This window comes from Dasypus novemcinctus, chromosome 9 (genome assembly GCF_030445035.2).
Source record: "Dasypus novemcinctus isolate mDasNov1 chromosome 9, mDasNov1.1.hap2, whole genome shotgun sequence".
Taxonomy (NCBI): Eukaryota; Metazoa; Chordata; class Mammalia; order Cingulata; family Dasypodidae; genus Dasypus; species Dasypus novemcinctus.
Window position 1 is genome coordinate 113,505,882 of NC_080681.1, and position 17,124 is coordinate 113,523,005.

The window sequence follows — 17,124 nt, forward strand, 5'->3', positions numbered from 1 at the left end:
GCCGGAGCCGCGCGCTCGCCCGCGGGCAGCCGAGACCCCGGGCGGAGCCGGGCTGGCGCGGAGCGGCGCGGGGCGCGGGCAGCGGAGCGCGGGAGCCATGGTGAGTGCGGCGGCCGCGCGCCGTGCAGCCCCGACGGTCGGGGGCCGCGGCGCCGCGGGCGGGACCAGCGCCGGCCCGGCCCGCGGGGCCTGGGCCCCGGCAGCAGAGCGGCCCCAGCCTGGCGCTCGGAAGGCGGGAGTCGGGGGCCGCCGGGCAGGGCTCGGCTCGCGGTCCGCGCTGCGCTCGCTTCCGTCGGGGGCGGCTCCGCCGAGCTCGGTTCTGGGCAGCTCGACCGGGCCGGGTTTGGAGGGCTCGGGGTGGCCCGTCCGGGTCGCGGGCAGTTGGGTGGGTCTGGTTTGGGGTCCGGAAGTCTCTGCACCCGACTCGGTTGGGGTCACCGGGCAGCGGGGCTGGGTCCGCTTCGGAGTTAAGACCCGATTCCGAAGCGGCTGGGTCCCGCTGGACCTGAGCGGCCCCGGATGCCGAGGTTGGTCCGGGGCTGAGAGTCAGCCAGCAGCATCGTGGGTGGCCGAGCCGAGTGCACTGGGAATGCTGGGTCGGGGCACTCCGGGCTGCTGTTCCCAAATGGCCTAAGGGGATGCGGGTAGGGGGCACTTGGGCAGCCAGGTCGCTGCGGTCAGAGCCTGGGGAACACCCCGGGTTTCCCAGCACCTCCTAGTATTGGCATGGTGTCCTTAGAGAAGGGGCAACTGAGCCTGAACGCTGACTGGGATGGGCAGGGGCACTGGGAGTAGTGGGGAGAGAGATTTCATGGGGATCTCTGAGCCAGTACCCCAGGAAAAGAATCCATACAGACCCGGCTGAGCTTGCCCAGGGCCACCGTGGGGAGGAGGGCGTGTCCCTGGAGCTGGAGAGCCAGGGCCCTTCGGTGGCCTCTCCACCATGGGGCTGTGGCCACCTCGTACCCTTCGGCTTCCTTCCCCAAGGCCAAGCCCCTCTGCTTCTCTCTTCTAGTCCTTCTCCTGTGCCCTGTGAGATGGAGACAGTACACCACGCAGAGCCCCGATGGCCAGGCAGGCAGTGATGGTGGCTGCCACTCACAGGGTCATAGCCACTTCCTCTTCTCTGAGGATGCTGCCAAACCTCAGGGGACCCGGGCAGGGAAAGGAGGAATCTCCTGTAGACCTAGAGTTCCCTAACTCCTGCTCTGCCCAGAGCTGGTGTCCTTTGACAACATCCCTTTCCTCTCCGCTCCAGGTCCCTCCCTTCTCGCCCCATTAGCATCTGCCTCCCTTGGCCACTAGCACTCGCCTCTCCAGAGTCAATAGTAAAGAAGTTATGGCTTAATTCTACACCTCGTGCTTAGAGACCATCTAGTATCCAACCTATCTCCCCAGGCAGGAATCGCGTCTCTGGAATGCTCTGCTTGAACAGTTTCAGAGGCAGGGAGTTCACTACCTGTGGACTGGCACTTGATTTAAGGTCTTAGCATACTGGCAATAAAAGAGGGTAAGAATTCAAGTTTATGTCATCCCCTGCTCTACACCAAGCCTGCCCTGATCTAAGTTCCTCAGAAAGGGAAGAAGAGTTTTCCTCCTTAAAAACCACTAAGGGGCGGCGGACTTGGCCCAGTTGGTTAGGGCGTCCGTCTTCACATGGGAGGTCCGTGGTTCAAATCCCGGGCCTCCTTGACCTGTGTGGAGCTGGCTCATGCGCAGTGCTGATGCGCGCAAGGAGTGCCCTGCCATGCAGGGGTGTCCCCTGTGCAGGGTTGTCCCCCGCATAGGAGTGTCCCCCGCGTAGGGGAGCCCCACGCTCAAGGAGTGTGCCCCGGAAGGAGAGCCACCCAGCCCAAAAGAAAGTGCAGCCTGCCCAGGAATGGTGCTGCACACAGAGAGCTGACACAGCAAGATGACGCAACAAAAAGAAACACAGATTCCCGTGCCGCTGAGGACAACAGAAGCGGACAAAGAAGAACATGCAGCAAATAGACACAGAGAACAGACAAATGGGGTGTGGGGAAGGGGAGAGAAATAAATAAATAAATCTTTAAAAAAACACACACACAAAAAACCACTAAGATGGCCACCCTGCTTTGGTGATTCTTTCCAGAGCCTTCCAAATGGAGGACTCTCTCAGCCTGATAGGACGACCCCAGGCTCTGGCATCGAGCACATTTGGATTAGAAATCCCAGTTCTGCCACTTCCCCATAGGGACTTCGGTCAAGGTGCACCATTGCTTCCTCATGTCAGTTTCCTCATCTGTGAAATGAAATGGTAGTCCTCTGTCTTGCAGATTCTGTGAGATAACCCAAGTAAAGGTGCTTTGCTCGAAGGCAGCTTTGTTTCCTTTCTTTCACAACCTTAAGCTCAAGGCAGGAAGTCCTACCTGACATCTAACTTACTAGTGGAAGAAGGATTAAAAGTTATTTGAAGGGGAGAGTGATACCTAGGGAATCATTCATTTGTTTATCATTCAACAGAGATTTATTGAATACTTAATACATGCCAAGCCCTTTGCTAGAGGGAAAGATGAAACCAACATAAATCCTGTGTTAAGGGAATGCCCACCAATCAAAATTGTCTACTCTGGGAGCAGATGTGGCTCAAGCTGTTGAGCAACTGCTCCTCAAATAGGAGGTCATCGATTTGGTTCCCAGTGCCTCCTTAAAAACAAAAAACAAACAAAAAAACAAACAACAAGCAAACAAATGAAAAAACCAGCTCAGGAGAGCCGATGAGGCTCAGTAGTTGAGTGCCGGCTTCCCACATACGAGGTCCCGGCTTCAATTCCCAGCCCCCAGTACCTCAAAAAAAAAAAAAAAAGCTCTATGCTGCCTCTCAGGCCACGTGGAGGTGGAAGAGCACAGGAAATGATCCCGAGGGGCTGCAGTGGGGCTTGCCTGGCACGTGGCCTGGGGAGAGCAGGAAAAGGGGAGAGGAGGTCCGTGAGGGATTGCAGGGGTCAGATGGTAGAAGGCTTAAGGGGTCGAGGAGTTGGAAACCCACTGTGGGTGCTGAACCCGCGCGTGGGCCGGGTAGAGCTGATGTTACGCCTCTCTGTCTCTGTCATTGGCTTCCCCTAAACACTAGTTCCCGAGCTGTCACTCCCGAGGAGGGAGTGATTCAGGGCTGCTGAAGTGTTTATTCCCTGGGTCTCCTGCTCCGTGGGTTTTAGACTAATCCAGGCTTCTCTCCCTCCAGCTCAGCCAAGTTTCCCATCCCCTGGGCTCCGAACTGGGCTGCTTTGGAGAGTGCTTGGGCCATTTCCTGTTGTCCTTGCTGAATCTCTCTGATGGCCCCAGCTCCCTCCCGCCCAGGTCTCTAACTCCTTGGCAGGGAGTCAGAACTGTTCTCAGAGGCCTCCAGTGGACCCCCAGCACAGCTAGGAGATGAGAGTTCCAAGGGGAGGCTTTTTATATCTCCTGTTTCCAATTGTCCTAAAACCACCCTACAGCTGGCACAGAGAGGTAGAGGCAGTTACCCGCAGTCACACAGTAAGATAGTGCCATAGCAGGCACAGCTCTCCTGGATGTTTGGCGGGTTAACCAAGCTGGCAGGTAGGGGGAGGGAGGGAGGAGGCCCAAGTCAGCATCGCCAGTCTGCTCTTGTGCTGCGTTGAGAATGTTCCTTCCCATTCCAAATTAGGGGCTGAGCTTAAGACCATGACTGAGGGCTGGGAATCGTCTTTACTGTACAGTGGCTAAGTTAAGAACACAGTCCCGGCTTTCAGTCCTGGATGGACCATCAACTTGCTTTGTGACCTGGGGCCAGCCACACCCCCACTGTGCTTCGCTTTTCCTACCAAATGGGGCAGATTTGCCTGTTTCTCAGGATACAGTGGATGTGGAAATGCTTTGCCAGCTATTAATAGCCCGAGGGAAAGCACTGTTACTCGAAGATCACCCTGAGCCAGCCACTTGGGCTTCCCGGGGCCCTGCGTACTTTCCCTGGGCGGCCAGCACCCGTGCTGGTAAATGGGTTACTCATGTTGCCTGGCGTTGGTTTTTGGTAAACAAGGATGTTGTTAACTTTTGGTAAAGAATAAATACATTGTTTCCCAGGCAGAATTAGAGACCAGGCCCTGTCAGCAGTGGAATGGGATGTGGGGCGTTAGGGGCTGCAGGGCGGACTTGGCAGAAAGTTTTGGGAATTAGCCAAGACATAACCTGAGAGGCTGGAGTCCACACTCTGATGTCGACGGCGAGGGAAGGACCATCAGCAAATGTTTGCAGAATTGTGTGTTTCTGCTCAATTTTCCCTTTTTTCAGAGAGTTGATTAGGCAAGCACCCCTGCTGTGGTCAAAGTGCCTCATTTGTTCATTCATTCATTCATTCACCAAACAAGTCTGCCTGTACAAGGTGAGCTGCTGGGGCTGCGTCTGTGGAATAAGACTGACGAGTCCCTCTTCCGCAGGCTGGCAGGCAGGCAGATGCAGAGCAGGAAATGGCAAGTGCAATTACTGTTACCACGGAGACAGGCAGGGTGCTGTGGGAGCAGATGGGGGGGCTGGCCTGGCCATCAGGAAAGGCTCCCTGGGGCCATGACATGAATGCGGTGGCCTAAAGAAGGAGTGGGTCAGGGGCGAGCACCGGGGCAGAGCAGCAGCGTGTGCGAGACAGGAGGACACGAGGTGCGTTCGGATGAGTTCATCTCGGGGTGCAGAGGGCGATGCTTGGGATGTGGGCAGGAGTGGGTCCACACTCAGGGGTGGGGGTCCAGGAGATGGATTCGGGCCTCCGTCCTAAGGGCCGTGGGGAGCCACTCGGTAGTTTCGAGTGAGGAGACGACATGGCTGGATTTGTGTTTTGAGGTGATCACACAGGCTGCTTTGTGGACAGTGGGTCACATGGGTGAGACTAGGGGCCGGGAGTCAGTTAGGAGGCTGTGGAGTGGTCTTATAAGAGACACCGGTGGTCGGGACACCATTCACTGCCCCCCCTGCTCCCCACACCCCATCACGCTGCTGGGAGTGGGCAGTGATGAGAGGAGGCGGCTGTGGCCCCAGAGGTCCACAGAGCCCCTTCCCCTGGGGCTGCAGACCTCACCCATTGACCTTCCTTCCCTCAGCCTTTCAGGTAAATAGGCAGTGGGCTCCTGCCCACAAGGAAATTTGATCTAATAGAGGAGAAAGGACAAATTCCCAAATTACTATGAAACAAGGTAGAATATGATAAGTACCAGCCTGGGGTTGCAGCTCAAGTGTCATCCTAGCCGCAGGTGTGTATCGGGGAAGGCTTCCCAGAAGAGGTGGCATTTGAGCTTCTTGTGGCAACACTTGGTTGAGTGCTTCCTAGGTGCCGAGCTTAAAAGAGATACAAATGACAAGATACCCTCCTGGTCCTTGAGGAGCCTGTAATCTGGGGAGCACATTTCAGTGAACAATCAATGCTGACTGAACCCTGCTGTGGAGTGGCGCTGGGAGGCAAGGGCGTGGGGGATCTACCCTTTCCCGCGGGGCCCCCAGTCCTGTCTTGGCTCTCTGACAAGCCTCAGCCAGGCTCCGGGGGACCCCGAAGGGAATGTAAGCAGAGGAGCACGTTTCTGGGGCGCATTCAAGAAATGGGTGGGGGAGGGTCTGACTTCAGGGCGCAGAGCAGGGCAGCGGGGCCTGCTTAGGGCCTGCTTAGGGCCTGCTTAGGGGCTCGGCGTGCTTGTATTAAAAGGGGATTGGTGGGGAGCAGAAGGAGCTCAGGGGTCCAGTGCCTGCTTCCCATGTACGGGGTTCCAGGTTCAATCCCCCGGACCTCCTAAAAAAAGGAGGGTGGAATTAGCAACCATCTCGTAATAGTTCAGCTCCCCTGTTTATAGGCAGGACGGCTGAGGGGCAAAAGAAGCTGCTTTTCTTGAGCACACACCGTACGTCCAGCACTTACGTGTACTGTTCACACGTGCCCCAGGCAGAGGGTTACCCCGCTTTAGAGCTGAGAAAGCTGAGGCTCAGGGGTCCCTTAGGGGACGAGGGACTGGGTCTAAGCACTGGCCTCCTGATCCCCGGCCTCAGGTTTCTGGCTTCCTGGATGTACGCGTCTGCTCTGGTTTAGCCGAAACTCGGCCTCCTTGGGGAAACCCCCAGGGACAAGGCTGGGACGATTGGGCAGTGGCCAAAGGCTTTGGGAGCTGATCAGAGAGGGCCGCTGGCCAGGCTGAAGGGCCGACCTTTTATCTTTGACCTTTCACAATCTCTCTTCCCCATTCCCTGACTGTTCTTGGGTCCTGCTGCCCGTTAGTGGCCGAGCTGGGCCCTGAACCAGGCCCTGTGACTCCCAGCCCAGACCCTGCCTTCCCAGCTTTGGTGGTAGCCCCTCCCTGCCTGGCATTGCCCGGGGCCCTGTTCCAGGTCCACAGTGGCCCCCAGACTGGAGCAGTCTCGGGCTTCCTGACCGTATGGCCCTGGCCCAGAAGCCTCCCCTCTCCCATTCTCCTCCACGTGCTCCTTTTCCTCCTTGGCTGGGAAGACAGGAGGACAGCGAGGCGGCAGCGGGGCGGTAGGGTTACAGTGTAAACATCGTCCCGTCAATATTTACCTCTGCTGCAACCGGGCCTCCCCGCTCCCTGCCTGCTGCTGCGAGCTGCTGTCCAGGGGCACTTGGCCTGCTCTGCCGCCCTGATGTGGTCATCGAGGGCAAGGCTAAAGTGGGGTCCTGGCGTCCAGCCCTGTCTCTGCCACTGACCTTTCACGTGACCCTGAACAAGACGCTTCTTCCCCGGGCCTCAGTTGTGCCATCTGTGTGGATCGCACTGACTCAAGGGCCTTTTCCCACCCTGTCGGGAAGGCTCGCAGGCAGAGCCCTCCAGGGCGGAGCACGGACTTGGAGTCGGGGACCCCGGGTTCGCACCCCAGCTCCACCACTTCCTCGCCGTGAGCCCGGGCCTGTCCCTTAACCCCTGTGAGCACTGGGGACCCTAATGGTACTAAGGAAGAGGGTACCGGGACGATGAAGGTGGAGGGTCCTCGGTCAGGGTGAAGGCGGCGGCGCTTGCTCTCGGCACAGGATAAGAACTTAATAAAGGGTGGTGGCGGCGGTTCTTCCAACTAACCGTTTTATGATTCTCTGAATCCAGACCCTGGGTTGCATCACTGGGGAACCGGAGCCAAGGGTGGGGACTCTAACCTCAAGCCCTCCTAGAGCTCTGGGGCCACAGGCTGGGCTGGGGGGGGGGGGCTGGGAGTTGAGAAATCCCTTAGTCAATACTGTACCCGCTCTGCCCCCGCAGCTGCCCAGGCTTTGGAGTTCCCTTTTATTGGGCGGAGGTCCAGGGCCGACGTGACCTCAGAGATGTGTGGCAGTGAGAGGGGCGAGGGAGGGCAGAGGGCTGGGAGGGGGAGGAAGGACACATTTCCTAAGCAGCGCTTGGCATGAGCTGTTCCTTCCAGCCCTGGAGAGGAGGGGCTGCGGGGCGGAGCCTGGCAGCCCCGAGCGGTGTGGGGAGGGGAGGGCAGGGGGCGGGGGCTGCTGGCCGAAGAAATCTGACCTCGGAGGGCGCAGGCCCCGGTTCAATCCTGGTCGGTCACTTTGGACACGTACGTACGTCACCTCTCTGGGCGATTTCCATCTCCAATCTGGAGATACGGGGGTCAGCCCAGTGGTGTTGCAAGAGAACCCAGCTCAGTGCTGGCACGTATCAGGGCTCAGTCGAAATCCGCTGCCATTGTTGTTGTAACTGTTATTGTCCTGCCAGTCCTGGTGCTGCCGGGCTGGGCTTCCTATGGGCAGAGATTGTGCTTTTTTTTTTTCAAATGCCGTTATGCACACACCTTGTGCAGCTCAGTCTTTACAAATGTATACACCTGTGTAACCACCACCCAGCTCAAAACACAGAGCGTTTCCACTTCCCCCAGAAAGTTTTGAGTATGCCCTTCCACCAGGCCCCCCGCGGGAGGGGATTGCCGGCACGCTTTCTGTCACTCTCCTTTTGCCTGGTGTTGAACTTGATGTGCATGGATTCTTGCTTGTTTGTGCCTGGTTTCCTTCAGTCCATGCCGAATGTTTCTGAGGTTCATCCTCACCACAGCCTGTATCAGTCCAGCCCCCTTAAAGGCTGAAGAGTGTGGCACTGGGTGGGCTGATGCCAGCTTGGGCCGTGGCGAACGGAGCTGCCGTGCCTTTCTCGTGCATCAATTTTGACCCAAAGTACTCGCTTCTCTTGAGCCTGCACGGAGAAGAGGACCTGCTGGCTCAGAGGTTCGATGTGTGTTTAACTTCCGTGGAAAGTGCCACACAGCTCTCCACAGTGGGGGTCCCATTTCCAGAGTGCATCTTCACCCTTGGCCTTCGGGCCCACGGCCTCGCCTCGAGTAAGCTCTCGATAGGTGGCTTTTGAAGAGGGGGGCATCCAAGCCCTTTCTTGGCCTTCGTGCCTCAGATCCGCTCTGCTGGCCCTGCCCCTGCCCTGCGGCCTGGCAGCTTGCGGCTGGCACTGTGCCTAGACCCTGGGTGTCAGGCCTCCCCTGGTACCCTCAGGGCAGGGCAGGGGTCCTATCCCTGGAGACTGCCAGCCACAAGGCTCCGCTGATTGGCTGTGTGGCCACAGGCGAGTCCCTCCCTCCTCCCTGACCCTTAGTTTCCTCTTCTACGAGACGCGGTGCTTCCCCAGAGCTGCTGTTTCTTGAGCTGTCTTCAAGTCTTGGTCCTGTTGGCTCTGGGCTGCTCTGCCTCCAGGGTATGGCCGGCTCCCCTCGAGAGCCCCAGCTGCCCCCTAGCTCCGCGGAGGGACCACTCAGGAAGAAGGTAGGCTCTTCATTCTTGCCACCACCCAAGGGCCTCTTTGCGAGCCGGGCCTCCCTCTGACGGAGGCTTGGTGGAGGTGGCCCTGCACCTGAATCCTGCCTCTTCCTGGCTGTGCAACCTTGGACAAGTCACTCCACCTCTCTGAGTTCCAGCATTTCCTCTGCAGGGCTAGAAGGACCATATAAGGTCCTCTCTTAATACAAGGACAGAAGTAAATGGGGCTGCAATATTTCTACGTTTCAGGAGCTACATTCTAGGGGAGAGAGACAGAGACTAAACAGGCCATCAACTAACAGAAAGATGGTTTCAGAGAGAAGAAAGAAAGAATAGGCTGAGGAGTGCTGCTCTAGGGGGGTGGTCAGGGAGGAGGCAGCTCCTGAGCTGAGGCTGAAGGATGCAGGGGGGCAGATGGCCAAGGTAAGGGAGAGGAGAGCTCCGAGCAGAAGGGGCAGCAAGTGCAAGGGGCCTGAGACAGGCATGGGGAGTTTGGCACGTGGAGGTGGCAAGAAGACCCGTGTGGCTGTGGGAGAGGGAGCAAGGCAGAGAGGGGAAGAAAGAGGCCAGCGAGGTGGGCACGGAGGAGCCAGGTCCTCGCAGCCTTGTCAGGCTGGGAGGGAAGTTTGTGTTTCCTTCTGAGTGATGGAAGTCCCAGGAGGGCCATGTAGGGGGCTGGTTCCACCTGGTTTGTTTTGGAAAGGTCCTGGCTGCTATGTGATGCAGACTGGGGGCGCAGGAGTGAGGCAGGGAGGGCAGTTCAGGGGAGGCGGCTGGGGTGGGTGAGAGGAGAGTATGTTCAGTGCATCCACACGGTCCTGAGCGACAGGAGGCTTATGCTTCTCCAGGATTCGTGTGGGATTCTAGGAGCTGCTTCAGAGGATGAGGGAGAGAGGTAGATAGCTGCATCCCAAAGCGGCGAAGTGCCCCTAGCAGCAGCGCATCGGGGGTAAAATTTGCCTTTCCCCCCAGACGGACCTGCCCTTGACACCCCTGCTTGAACTCATCCTTCCAGGATGAGCTTGGGATTCTCCCGAAGTGACCGTGCTCCTACCACTCCAAACCCCGGGGAGCCAGGAGACTGGGGCCAGAAGGGCACCCTGCCAGAGATGGCCTTCCCCGCCTCCACACCCCCTGCCGAGAAGCGTGCGTGGAGGAAGTGGTGGCTGCCAGGGGATGCCCGGCCCTCTGCCCTCCGCCTGGCGGCTGGGCTGCTCTCCCACGGCCGGGCTCGAGGAAACCCTGTGGCTTTGTGGTTCCTGGGTGTCCGGGCTGGTCCGGGGCAGGAGGCGGCCACGGGAAGATGGCACGTCATCTTTCCCTGCAGGCTGGTGAGTGGGTGGTTAGTCCACATCCAGCTGGACTTCCGGGCGCAATGGGCATGAGAAAGGGAAGGGCAGGCACAGGAGTTCACAGAGCCAAAGAAGGTCTGAGTGGAATGGGGACTTGGATGTCAACGAGTGTCACCCCGTGGTGCGAAGACAAAGGCCCAGAAAGGGAAAGAGATTTGCCTGAAGCCACACAGTGTATCAGAAGCAAACTTAGACCCCAATCTCCAGACTCCTTGTCTAGGGTTCTTTCTGGTCAAAATGTGGGTTTTGGAGCCAGGCAGACCCAGCTCTGCCACTTAGACCTAGCTGTGTGACTCAGGTGAGGTGCCTTTATTTCTCTGAGCCTTGGTTGTCTTCTTTGTGGAATGGGGTATGGTAATACCTACTTCACAGTGTTGTCGTGAAGACTGGTTGAGATGATTCACATAGTGTTTATAGAACGGTGCACGGAGTAGGTCCGCAACGAATGGGAGCTGTGCTGACTCACATCATTATTCTGTCGTTCGAAGCCTTGTGATGAGGTGAGTGCCAGCCTTCAGGTCTCCTCTGTCCAGTTCTGATGGCTGCAGCTAGGCAGAGGGGCTGATGAGATCCCTGGTCGACCCGTCTCACCGTGGCTTGCTCATCTTACTTCCCCATTAGAGGGGGTGTGTGTAACAAGCCCTTAGTGACCCGAGAGGGCCATCAAGGGGGTGGAGCTGTGCTCTCCGCCTCTAGCCCTAATGGGGCACGACAGACACAAGTGCGGGCCCAAGATGAAACAGTGGGTGGCTCCCCACTGCACCGGGTCCCTACCGCACCCACCCGTACTATTTGTACCGCGGTTAAGAGCAAGGGCTTGGAGTCAACTTGAGTTTGAATCCCGGATCTCCCACTCATTTGTCGTTAGGGACTTTTAACAGGTGAGTTCTCCCCTCTGAGCCTCAGGTTCCCCAGCTGTAAAGTGGGGTAGCAGCTCCCTCGCTGGGTGGGTGGATGAGAGAAGCTATGCTCTGGGCATATGTGGCACCTACTTGGTGCTCAGTGCAGAGGTGGGTGTCACTATAACAATAGGGGATATGTCCCAAACCCCTTAGGTTTAATTCTCTCCCTGCAGCTGTTCCCAGAAACTTTCTAGACCACTGGCCCCTAGAATGCCTTCTGTCAGGGCATGAGTCATCAGATTTCCCACTGTGTTCAAATCCCAGCTCTGCCATTGACTTGAGCAACTTCAGGCAAATTACTTAATTCATTGCTTCACTTTCATCTGTATACGTAAAATGGAGAAAATGACGGTACCAAGCACAGAGCTGTTTAATTAAGCAATATAATCTTTGTGAAGTACCCATCAGTGCCTACCATACAGTAAGCACCTCAGAAACGTCAGCCATCAGCGGTTACTAAACAGAGTTCTGCTAGAGCAGAGTCCCTGCCTTTTCAGTCTGCATATCCAGTGCTTGGCAAGGCCCTTGTAAACAGAGGTGTACAAATATTTGCTCTCCTGATAGGGATGGAATTGGAAGAGGTTTGGGGTCTGCAGGGATTTGCATCCTGGGCCACGGAGAGTTGCTTTACCAGTGGAACGGGCCTCCTGGGAAGACTGGGCCTATCAGCTTGTGCCTAGAACTGAGCAGGATGTAAACTGGAAGGGATGTGGCCAGTGGCATGGAGAGAGAAGCCTGCAGCATAAAATGCCTAATACTCTTGTCAATTTTCAAAGATGGAAGTGTGATTTCCAACAGGATCACAGGATGAAGGGGCTAAAAATAACCTCAGATCATTCTAGGCCAAGGTATCCCTTTGACAGATGGGAAAACCGAGGCAGTGACCTTGGCCTGATCTCAGGCCTCCTGGCTTTCAGCCCAGACCTTGTTCTAATTTTGGAGCAATCAGATCCAGATGGGGCTGCAGCAAAGCAGTCAGTGGCTTTGCTTTATTAACAAGCTGGGATGGGAGGGTCTTTTCTGGATCTTTTTTCCCTTTACCTGTGTATAAAACTCCCTCAAGTGTCCCTCAGTCCCTGGTGGCTCATTCCTGCAGCTGGCAGAGCTTTACTCCGAGCTCCGTGAGGACAGCAACTGTGTCCACTCTTGTTTGCACTGTATCGCGGCCAAAAGCACGTGCCAGATCCCAGCAGGGAGCTGCCTGTAGAGCACGGGCTGGGGAGTTGGGCGAGCTGGACTTGAGCCCTCTCTATCATTTATTTGCTGAGTGCTCTTGGCAGGTGACCTCCCCTGCCGGGGCCCAGACTTATCACCTGTAAGGGGATCGGATTGCCTCCCTCCCCGGGGTAACTGAAATCACTTACTGGCGGGCAGCAGGTCCGTGTCCATGCTTCTCACTGCATCCTGGGCACCTCGTCAGCTTTGCTGGCTCACGTGTCTTCATGCACAGAGGGTGATTTCTCTTGGAACAAGGTTTTGGGGATTGAATGCAGTGCTCGAGTTGTTCATCTTGCAAGCACCATCTTGCCACACTGAACACGGTCTTCGGCCCACTCCAGCAGCTTCTCATGTTCTCACGGCCACTGCTCAGGCCATGGGCCACGTTCTACACTTGTTTATTTTGTCAGATATTTCCCACCACCCTACTCTGCGTCGTGCTGTGCTGCAACCAAGCTCATAGTCCACAGGGGAAATGGGAGGACATCACTAAGGAGAAAATGATGGGCAGGGGGCTGGGTCTTGAAGACTCCCTGGGGTGAAATATGGTCTCAACTTCTGGCTACACTGGGGCTTTCTTCAACAGTCCTTTTTTCCTTTCTGCCGGAAGTGTTTACCAGTCTCAGCTATCATGTAATACTAACGGTCACATTTGTTGCTGTGTGCCAGGCACAGTGTTGAGTGTTTCATGTTACGAATTCATTTTAGTCCTCATGTCAACTCTATGAGGTGTTTCTTATCATTTTTCCCCATTTTATACGTGGGGGAACAGAGGTAAAGAGAGACAAGGTTTCTATCTTGCCAAGTGTCGCCGAGCCAGTACGTGGCAGAGCAAGATTTGAACCTGGACGGTCTGCCTCCAAGTCCAACCTCTTAACCATTATGCTGTAGTGCTTCCTTTGTAACTGATCTTCCCCCCCAGTCTTTCACTAGACAATCTCATGGACTCTGAGCACCCCACCTGCCATGGAGTCCTTTGCAGCCAGCAGAGGTATGGGAATTAATAGTTGGTGTTTTGTACAGCTGTCCTTCAGCATCAACTGTGGCGTGAGCAGGAAAGCAAGTCTGGAAATCCAAACTAGAAAATCAGGAAGAAGAACAGGAATTAGAATAGGAGGCATTTGGTAAGGAGCAGAAGGAAACACAGAAGACTGAAAAAAACTAGGCTTCCAATTGATGTGTGTGTTTTCTGTGCCAGGCGCTGCCCTCAAGGAATTTCCAAGAGCTGTGGGTAGGCAGGTCAACAGGTAAATTGCCAAATGATGTTGGACCTTTGAAGGCCCAGAGGAAGGGATAACTAGCCTGGCCTGGGGAGGTGATGTTTGATTTGGGTCTTAAAGGATGGGTAGGAGTTTGCCCACGAGTCAGAGCCAGTGATGGGAGAGCTGGTGTTTCAATTTGAGCAGTCTGTGATTCCACCCCCCGTAGTGCACTTAACTCTGCTGCCCTGTGAGGCCCAGCCTTGGGGAACACGATTCTCGGGGCCTGGGTCGCTCAGTGCAAGCCCTGGGCAGCTATCCAGCCCTGTCCCACCCAGCCCCCATTTCTGCTCCCTGCCAACCCTGCACCCTGCCCCTTCTGGAGGGGTGGTTGGCTGAGCAGCCCTGCAGGGAGGGTCTTCACCCTCTCTAAATGGCCCGGGCTTGTGGTGTCCTCAGAAGGATGCACAGATCCCATCCCCAGCACACCGGGCAGCAGAAGAGGCACAGTGGAGGAGACTCAGGGTTCCCTGTTTTGTTTTTCAATGCTTTTCTTTGAGTTTGTGAAATGTGTCAGACCAGGTACCTGGAGCATTTCATAAAACACCTCCTCAGAGTGTCCCAGCAACCCCAGCAGGTAGATAATGTTTACTGTCATTTTACGCATGAGGAAGCAGACTCAGAGAAGTTGAGCCACATAGCCAAGGTCACACAGCTAAGCAAGTAGAGGATCTGGAATTTGCTTCTATCTGTCTGACGTCAAGGCCCAACTCATCTTTTTGAGGCATTAGCAAAAATGCTGTTTGTTACAGGCATAATGTGCCTCTCTGGTGACAGATGCTGTCACCCCTTGTTGAGGATTTGAGTCCTATCCCCTATGAGGACATCTCATCCTAATCCCAGTCCTGTGGGTGTGACCCCATTTGTAAATAGGCCCTTTGGAGAGGATATTAGTAGTTAAGGTGTGGATTCATTTGTGGGTAGGATCTTCATTTGGATGAGGCCAAATTGAACCAGGGCGGCTGATTCATATGACTAGAGGGCTTATAAGCAGAGGAAATTAGATGTCAGGAGAAATCAGCAGAAGCCAGACGAGCAGACACAAGGAGAGAGAGAGATCGCCCTGTGACAAGAGTCACCCTGCTGATTCCTTGATGCTGGACTCCTAGCTTCCAAAACCCTGAGACAATACGTTCCTGTTGTTCAAGCCAACACATTTTGTGGTATTTGTCATAGCAGCCCTGGCAAACTGAGACACCCCTGTTCCAGAAAAGCTCAGCGCTTGAAATCAGGGCACCCAGGAAACAGCAATAAGTAGTGGTAGCAACAAGAAGACTGTGTTGATTACAGCATTTCCTAAAATGGAGTGTGTGGAAGAATCACCCAGGATGCTGGTTACAAACACAGATTTCACTGCTTCGGACCCAAAGATTCTAATTCAGTGAGTTCAGGGTGGCATTTGGGACCTACATTGCCAATAAACTCCCTGGCTGACCCCAGCGCTGGGATCGACCACAGAGCACACTTTGGAAATCCTGATTCGTTGCATGTCTGCTTTGGGTCCAGCATTTTCCCTGGCATTTTATTTTGTGATTTCAGCAACCAGAATGTTCTTTGGTGAGGAAAGCCAATGCAAAGAGAGGTAAAGAGTCTTGAAAGAGACTTCTGCCAGCTGTGGTGAAGAAATTTTTAACCAGTATCTCTAAAGTATTAATTTAATCTTCTTTTTAAAAAACATTTATTTTATGTATTTATCCCCCCGCCCTCCATTATTTGCACTCACTGCCCTCTGTTCGTCTTAGGAGGCAACGGAAACTGAACCCGGGACCTCCCATGTGGGAGGGAGGCACCCAATCACTTGAACCACCTCCGCTCCCGGCTTGTTGTATCTCATCGTGTTTCCTCTCTGTGTCTCTTCGTTGCGTCATCTCACTGAGTCATCTTGCTGCATCATCTTGTGTTAGCTTGCTACGTCAGTCCGTTGCACCAGCCACTCATGTCAGCTCGCTGTCTTGCTCGTCTTCTTTAGAAGGCACCAGGAACCAAACCCAGGACCTCCCATGTAGTAGGTGGGCACACAACTGCTTAAGCCATATCCACCTCCCTGATTTAATCTTTAAATCGACAGATGAGGAAATGGAGGCTCAGAAAGATTAGGTAACTTGCCCAAAGCCAAACAGTACATATAATGGCAGATCTGGGATTAGAACCCAGATCCTCAGCTCCCAAGACCTGTGTTCTTCTCACGGTACCACACTGCCTCTTATCACCACCCACACACAGAGATCCCCAGAGGCGTGGAATCTAGCTCTGCCAACCACTGCCGCAGGTGAATATGGGAAGATAAATGGTTGTTAGCATTTACTGAACACTCACTGCATGCCAGGTATGAGGGTTAGAATGGTGAGCCAACAGGCATGATCTTAGGTAATTAATTGCACAGATCTCTAATCATGAGTATGGTGCTCTGTGAGCTTATATCAGAGGGTCCTGACCCAGGCAGGGGCTGGGGGGGAGAGTGAGGCAGGGAAAATGTCCCTGAGGAAGTAACATTTGAACAGAGACCTCAAGGCTGGATTGAGTGTTAAACAGGTGGAGAAAAATATTCTAGGCCAAGGGAGCAGCATGTGCAAAGGCCCTGAGGTGGCAGATCTATAGTACTTTCAGTGTAGCTGCAGTAGAGAGCAGGGAGAGATGACCCAAGGTGAGGCTAGAGGGGTGGCCAGGGGCTGGCCCCTCAGGGCCAGGCAGAACTGGGTGAGAGATTCAGACTTCATTGCAAGTGTAATGGGAAGCCACACGAGAGAGAGAAAAAGAGAGGGAGGCCATGTTTTCAAGTCAGTAAACTTTAGGCTTTATTTTCTTCTACAACAGAAACACCCCATTTAATCAAGCCCACAAAGGTAGAACATTTATACCTGGCAAGCAAGAGGGTTCACCCAGCCCTTTGAAGAGGTGTCAGCAGAAAGTAACAGGATGTGGCTTGCCTTGTGCTAAACTCACCCTGGCGGGTGAGTGGAGTTGGACTTGGGGGAGGGGACAAGAATGGAGGCGGGGATGGTTGGGAGGTGGAGATGGCAGCGGTAGTGGCAAGGGAGAGGCGGACAGAGATATTCCGGGACAGCTTGACCAGGGGTGGGGAGCATTCTGCCCCTTTCCTGGGCAGAGGAGAGCTCAGAGGCGCAGGAAGGTGGAATGGCTGCCGCTGTCCCTCAGCTCGTTGGCAGCCGAGCCCAGATGCTGAGCCAGGAGCCTCCCGTCCCGGGGCCTGCCGGTAAAAGCTCTGACGTGGGCCCAATTCCTGGCAGCTGTTTTGCATTCGCCCTTTTCCAGGCCTTCTGGCTGCGCCCCCTCCTCACACTCCTCCCCGCCCCCACCGCAGCCCGGCAGCTCCAGGGGAGGGGTGCTTTAAACAGCTTCTGGCTTTGAAGCATCTAAAGGGGGAGGGGCAGCCCCCTGACCTCCAGATTCTTTCCCCGTGACCTCTCCTCCGAGAGCTCAGGCCCCTGGGACCCTGCCCTTCCCAGGCTTTGACCAAGTTCCACGGAGGTCTGGCTGGCGGGGAGAGAGGGCCGGGGCCGGGGGCCGGAGCCACTGCCCAACAGCCCCTGACTGGGAGAGGGTGTGGGTGCTCAGGGTCTGGGTGAAGCCCCCGGCCTGGGAGAGGGCTCCTGTGTGAGCAGCTCTCGGGAATGGATTTGCAGGGGCCAAAGCCCGCACCTTTG

General features: G+C 55.4%; 1 protein-coding gene across 2 annotated transcripts in view; it reads left to right on the forward strand.

Moving 5' to 3' along the window:
- ECE1 (endothelin converting enzyme 1) overlaps positions 1 to 17,124 on the forward strand; it is a 110,572-nt gene continuing 93,448 nt past the window's right edge. The window contains exon 1 of one of the 2 annotated variants that reach the window (XM_058304192.2): positions 1 to 100. In XM_058304192.2, coding sequence (XP_058160175.1) covers positions 98 to 100 — 3 coding nt within the window. In that variant the 5' untranslated portion in view covers positions 1 to 97. Of the gene's footprint in view, positions 101 to 8,639; positions 8,735 to 17,124 lie in introns of those variants that run through there. The other variant, XM_058304190.2, reaches the window with a different exon arrangement.